The sequence below is a fragment of the Macrobrachium nipponense genome, chromosome 41 (genome assembly GCF_015104395.2).
Source record: "Macrobrachium nipponense isolate FS-2020 chromosome 41, ASM1510439v2, whole genome shotgun sequence".
Lineage (NCBI taxonomy): Eukaryota > Metazoa > Arthropoda > Malacostraca > Decapoda > Palaemonidae > Macrobrachium > Macrobrachium nipponense.
The window spans coordinates 51,272,547-51,279,890 of record NC_061102.1 but is presented as its reverse complement, the minus strand read 5'-3'; the positions used below and the strand labels follow the sequence as shown (position 1 = coordinate 51,279,890).

Below are 7,344 nucleotides of genomic sequence, written 5' to 3'. Positions count from 1 at the left end.
TATATATATAAATATATATATGTATATATATATTATATATATATATATATATATATATATATATATGTATCTCTCTCTTCTCTCTCTTCTCTCTCTCTCGTCTCTCTCTCTTTCCTCTCATCTCTCTCTATATATAATAATATATAATAATTATATATATATATATATATATAATTATATAATATATATATATATATATATATATATATTATAATATTATATTATATATAATATAATTATTATATTATTATATATATATATATATATATATATATTATATATACTAGTTGTTTATTATGTATATACACGCACCTGTATGTGTACGTTGGCCTGCTTACATCAATAAAGAGAAATACCAACAGATGAAATAAAATAAAATAAAATAAAAAAGGATAAGGTGGCTAAAATCACTTCAAACCATCAATCGCTACAGAAAAGGTGAAAATAACAAGATTCTGTCCTGAGAAAAGTCTGACCTAAAAGACGGCAATTTCCGGTGATGTTGCCAGATGGATGAGCATAATTTACTCTTTTTTTTTTTTTTTTCTTTCTTTCTTTTTCTTTTTTACTTTCCTTTTTTTTCTTTTTTTCTTTCTTTTTCTTTTTTTACTTCCATCTTCAAATCGTTTTGAAAAATTGGGAAAAGATTCCACGTTGTAATTTCATTCATCATATATCTTCAAGCCTAAAGTTTTACAGCGAATAGTGGGAGCAGCAAACTACTTCCTTTATATGACTATAAGTGTAATATAAAATATATGTATATACGTATATATATCATATATATATATTTGTATATATATATATATATATATATTATATATATATACATATATATATACATATACATATACATATACATATATATATATAATATATATATAATTTATATATGTGTGTGTGCGATATATATATATATATATATATATATATATATATAATATAATTTATATATTTATATATATTTATATTATAGATATATATAGATATATATATATATATAGATATATAATATATATATATATATATATATATATATATACGTATATATAGATTATTTGTGAATATACATTTTTTGTCAAAAATATATTTATGTTTATATCATACTTATTCATAAGTAAAAATATATATACATATGATAAATATAGTAATATATATATATATATATATATATATATAGATATATATAGATATATATATAGATAGATATATATATTTATATATATATATATAGTAGATAGATATATAATATATATATATATATATATATATATATATATATATATCATATATATATCATATATATATCTATATAATTAAAGCCTTAGATTCCTTCAGACAAGCTTTTGCTTTCAAGAAATGTTCTTCGTTTCAGAAGTACCCAGGTATTCCCTCACAAAGAACGTTACATCTCCTGCAGAATGTGTTCGTTTTATGTCCAAGTGAAACCAAAGGGACTCTGCCGAGCTTTGACATAACAACCATTTAGGATTCCCATGATGATCTTATTTTCAACACTGTCTCTGTCATATCCACAGGTTACAAAAGGGCATGGCTGGAATTTTCAAGGTTACATGTTTGATTACGTCAAAAAAGTAACGGGTTCTATTTTATAAAAATTGCTCAATTGATAATAATAATAATATTGCTATACTATAATGGGCATTATGTCTGTCCGTCCGTCTGTCATTCAATCACGGCCAAAAGGCTGGTCCGATTGGCATGAAACTTAACAGGGTTATAGTGAGGACCTCCAAGATATTTTATAATGGATGTTTCATCCTACCTCCCCACCCCGCTCCGAAGTGGGTAGGGGTGAGAAGGGATTCCCTGAATGGATCTGGCTCTGCCCGTGAAACGGGGCTGGTTGTGCCCGTAGACTGTTATATTAAGATTTATCATACATAATACTTGAAAAACGCTAGAGAGTCACTTATATGAAGCAGCAGATGAATATACTTTTAATAAGGATGGGTATATTCCTAGTAATAATAAAACTGAAATTAAAATAACTATTATTGATACTGAAATTTATATAGGAATAACAAATGTCAGAGATTAAAATAATATTGATTATTAATTATTTATTTTCATTATCTGATAATATATGACCTTATTCTAAAGCATTTCCTCTCCCAAACATATTAAGACCGTTTCCCCTTTTGTAGTTCACATAACCTAGAATAGAATAACATCTAATGTCTTTGTCTATTTATTTTCTATAATCAGAGTATTACAATTTAGCCCTCTCTCCCCTTACCAGAACTAACAATGATATTCCCTCTATTTTTATCCCTAAGAATAATTTTCCTCCTTCAGATTAACATCAATCTCCATTTCTTCTCGTTTGCAGTAACCGAACATGAAGGAGAGGTGCTGAGACTCAGCAAAGTCAGCCGAATGGACATGGGGGCCTATTTATGCATCGCTTCCAATGGCCATCCCCCAACGGTCAGCAAAAGAATGTTGGTCAGCGTCGATTGTGAGTGTCCTGTGGGCTAATTCCCAAGATGTATACTAGTACTGCACCAGCACCGGTTTTTTGCCATGTCCCTTTAATTAGGTTAGGTTGGTTCAAAGATGTAACATTTAGCTTAGTTAGGTTGGGTTAGGTTAGGTTAGTTCAAAGGCATAACATTTAGGTTAGGTAAGGTAAGGTTATGTTGGCTTAGGTTAGGTTAGTTCAAAGACGCAACATTTAGGTTAGGTTAGATAATGTTAGGTTAGGTTAGTTCAAAGAAGTGACATTTAGGTTAGGCTAGGTTAGTTCAAAGAAGTAACATTTAAATGATTTGGGTGTGGGAAACATAATGAGATTATCTCCATGATGATTCTACAATTAGTTTTTTTTAGATATGGCGTCCCGCTTCTTTCAGGGAAGGTCACGATACTCGGCTGCAGTTTGGGGGAATATGCATCCCGTGGTCTAATCATTTACTGCCTCATTCTTTGTAAGACGATATCAGAGCAGACAGTAGGATAGGTTCTTTGGTTTTGCGTATCAAAAGGGAAAATAGTTTTCTTTTCAGATGTTATGGGGAATGAACTGGTCAATGGGACAGAGCAAAGCTGTTACCTTATAAAAAATAACTTAAGTGGCCATGAAATAATAGTAAGTGGGTTTGCTCCATTCTTTTCTCTTCTACTACACTTCACCCTCTTTCATTCCCTCGTTCCCAGCAGGCTCATATTACTCTTGCTCAGGTTCTATTCCCTCCAGTCCGAGCATTTTCCCTCTTTGTGGTACATCGAAAACAACACTAATATCTAGAACTCAATCTGTTTTGGCTTGTTAGTCAATACCTTTCTGTTGATCAATAGATTAACCATAGATTTAGGCCATTAGGACCAGTGCTAGAACCTATATGGATAATTCACTGCCAATAAACTTCTGTAGTTTTGGCTCAGCATCAAATTTCTTGATTGTTATGCATATCATATATGTTGAACATCCTTCAGTAGAAGGTTCTTTTTGGCGAGCAAGTACTTCGTCTTCAAGCTTCCGACCCAATAACTTTTCATTTTCTGAAGTAACTTGCAATAATTGGAATTATTTAGGGTGGCCAGTTTCATGACATTAACATCTGTGAAAATTCCTTAAAGTTTGTCTTTCATTTTTACAAATGTACGATTATCTTAACAGCCTGAGTAGCCTACACGCCACATGAATTCAGTTATATAAAATATGCTGTATCACTTTTTCACACAGTAAACATGATTACACAGATTCGTCCATTTATTGTTCAATGCCATGTATACCAGCGCACTATTCTCAGTTCATCTTGCACAAGTCATCCTCACTCATTTTTAACATAAAAACCTTAGTTGTTAATGATATCACCACTTTTTCCACCATAAACTCACTGCTTAAAATCTCACTGCTAAAAAACTTAAGTTAATAATGATGTCATAACTTTTCCCACCTTAAACTCACTGCCGCAAAAAAGTTAATAATGGCGTCATCACTTTTCCTATGTTAAACTCACTGCTAAAAAACTAAAGTTAATAACGAAATCACTTTTCCTATCCTAAACTCACTGCTAAAAACTATTAATAATGATGTCATCACTTTTTCCACCCTAAACTCACTGCTCTAAAACTTTGTTTATAATGACTCATCACCTTTCCCACCCTAAACTGACAGCTAAAAACTTAGTTAATAATGACGTCATCACTTTTCCCACCTGAAACTCACTGCTAAAAAACTTAGGTTAATAATGATATCCTCACTTTTTCCCCACACTAAACTCACTGTTGAAAAATTCAAATTAATAATGATGTCACCATTTGTGATACCTTGCCCTGAGTGGAGGTTATTTATCCATCTCCGTCTTGTCTTGCACAGTTCCCCCGATGCTCTGGATACCCCACCAGCTCATAGCGGCGGGCAGGGGCAGCACAGTCGTCCTTGAGTGCTTTACAGAGGCCCACCCCACTTCTCTCAACTACTGGACCAGAGGGGACGGCAACATGATCTATGATTCAGGTAGGCATCCTTTCTGGCAGGCGGCCACTCCGGTAGGTGTCCTTTCTGGCAGGCGGTCACTCCGGTAGGTGTCCTTTCTGGCAGGCGGTCACTCCGGTAGGTGTCCTTTCTGGCAGGCGGTCACTATGTTTAAACTCCTTGAATTACCTCAGGCTGACTCTTGTTAAAGTATTGTAACTTATCTTTCCTTTCAGTGACTGCATAACCCAGACTTTTCTTAAATTAAGAATTTAGCCAAGGGCCTAGCGCTGGGGCCTATGGAGGTCACGAAGCACTTATCAATTATAACTCCCCTTGAATGTAAGTTATTCCTGATGTATAGAATATTGGATATTCAAGGATATTAAGGTCTAACTTTTGTGAATGTGGAAAAGTTAAATATCTATAATATATATATATATATATATATATATATATATATATATATATATATATATATATATTTAACGCAAGTGACACCAGTATATGAGTGAATACCACAGGAAAATGACAAACAGACGTTCAGTCCGAAGCGCTTTCACGTGCTGTTTATTCCGACTTCTTCGGGTCCCGACGATGCGTGAATAAATACGTGAAAGTGCTGGGTACTGAAGTTCTGCCTTTCACTCTACTGTGGTATATATTATATATAATATATATATATATATATATATATATATATATATATATATATATATATACATATATACATAATATATATATATATCATATATACATAATATATATATATATATATATATACTATATATAAATATATATATATACATAATACATATAACCACATTATATATATATATATATATATATACATACATATATATATACTATATATAAATACATGTATATAAACATACATACATATATTAAAAACCGAATACTAGTTAATAGTAGTTAGGAGTATAAAGGCGATGATAATTATAATCATTCAGACCAAATGAAAAAGGAATAGGTAAAACGAGGGAAGGGAGCCTGATATTAAGCCCAAAAGCTCAAGAGTTTGTTTATTTGTATGGTGCTTTTACGTTGCATGGAACCAGTGGTTATTCAGCAACGGGACCAACGGCTTTACGTGACTTCCGTATCACGTCGAGAGTGAGCTTCTATCACCAGAAATACACATCCCTCACTCCTCAACGAAATGGCCGAGAATGAAACCCGCGACCACCGAGGTGGAACGCCAATACCATAACAACTACGCCGCTGGAGCGAGAGAGAGAGAATCATGGCACCTACAAGACTTATTGATGTGCAGATAACTTTAATTCCCCCTTTGAGTAGTAATTGATAGTGCGCGCAATCGGCAACCCTTTCCGTTAATACTAAACGGAATTTGAAAATACCATTTTCAACTAATGTTAAAAAAAGAAAAAAATTCAACATGTCACTCAAACAATGCCGTCAAGTTTCTATATTTTGTAGTCTGTATTGTGAACCTATCGACAGAAGAGTATTTGTGCACCAACTACTAAGCAACCCTTAGAGAGAGAGAGAGAGAGAGAGACGTCAAAAACAATTTCCAACAGCGACACACACACACACAGAGAGAGAGAGAGAGAGAGAGAGAGAGAGAGAGAGAGAGAGAGAGAGAGAGAGAGGGAGAGGTACAAAACAATTGCAACACTGATACAGAGAGAGAGAGAGAGAGAGAGAGAGAGAGAGAGAGAGAGAGAGAGGTCCAAAGCAATTTGCAACACTGATACAGAGAGAGAGAGAGAGAGAGAGAGAGAGAGAGAGAGAGAGAGAGTGACGTCAAACGCAATTTCCAAGAGAGAGAGAGAGAGAAGAGAGAGAGAGAGAGAGAGAGAGACGTCAAACACATTTTCCAACAGGGAGAGAGAGAGCGAGACACGTCAAGAACACTTCACAACAGCGACGTAAATGCCAGCCTCACAAAAAAAAACAGACAAATGGAACAAACATGACTACACTGAACCTCTAAAAATCTTACTTTTCTGAACCTCAAGTAAGACTTCGCGACAGCGAAATCGAAGTCGAAGTCTCTCTTATAGAAAAAAATAAATAAAAAAAGGAAAAATCTCTTTAATAAAAAGCTGGCGTGACTCGTCCGATGCAGAGGAGATCATCCCGGATATGCCCGAATCGGTCCCTCGAATTGCAATACAGACGTTTGATAAGGTTATGGCCGAATTCTTTTCGTGGTCGGCCACCGTGTGATATGCTGTAGATACAAGTCTACCTTTAGACCAGACCCATTTCCATCTCTCTCTCTCTCTCTCTCTCTCTCTCTCTCTCTCTCTCTCTTTCTCTCTTTCTCTCTCTCTCTCATACCATTCTTTGGCAGAATTTTATGTATGTATGTATGTATGTATATAATATATATGTATAATATATATATTATATATTATATATATGTATATAAAATACATAATATATATAATATATATATATATATACATAATATATTATATATATATCTAGATATATATATATATATATATATATATATTATATATATATGTTTGTTCATGCTATTAGAAACCTCCTTCTTACCAGTGTAATGGCCTGATTTCATTTCCCGGGGAAGTTGAAGTTGAAAATAAAATTTAGTGAACGCCGCGCACTGGAACCTATGAGGCCATTCAGCGCTGAAATGGAAATTGACAGTAAAAGGTTTGAAAGGTGTAATAGATGAAAACCTCAAAGCAGTTGCACTATGAATCAAGTGTTAGAAGAGGGTGGATAGTAAGATGGAAGAAAGATCATATGAAATGAGGTACAGTAAAAGGAATGAAAGTGATTGCAGCTAGGGGCAGAAGGCACGTAGCAAATAACCTTCAGTAATGCCTACAGCGCACCGCACGAGGTCCACTGACAACACTACCCCCCCTACGGTAAAT

General features: G+C 33.6%; 1 protein-coding gene across 1 annotated transcript in view; it reads left to right on the top strand.

Moving 5' to 3' along the window:
* Positions 1 to 1,722: 1,722 nt before the first annotated feature.
* Positions 1,723 to 7,344, top strand: part of LOC135212853 (contactin-4-like) — a 24,301-nt gene continuing 18,679 nt past the window's right edge. The window contains exons 1-3 of the mRNA XM_064246621.1: positions 1,723 to 1,875; positions 2,320 to 2,482; positions 4,346 to 4,486. Of these exons, the coding sequence (XP_064102691.1) occupies positions 1,723 to 1,875; positions 2,320 to 2,482; positions 4,346 to 4,486 (457 nt within the window). The remainder of the gene's footprint in view (positions 1,876 to 2,319; positions 2,483 to 4,345; positions 4,487 to 7,344) is intronic.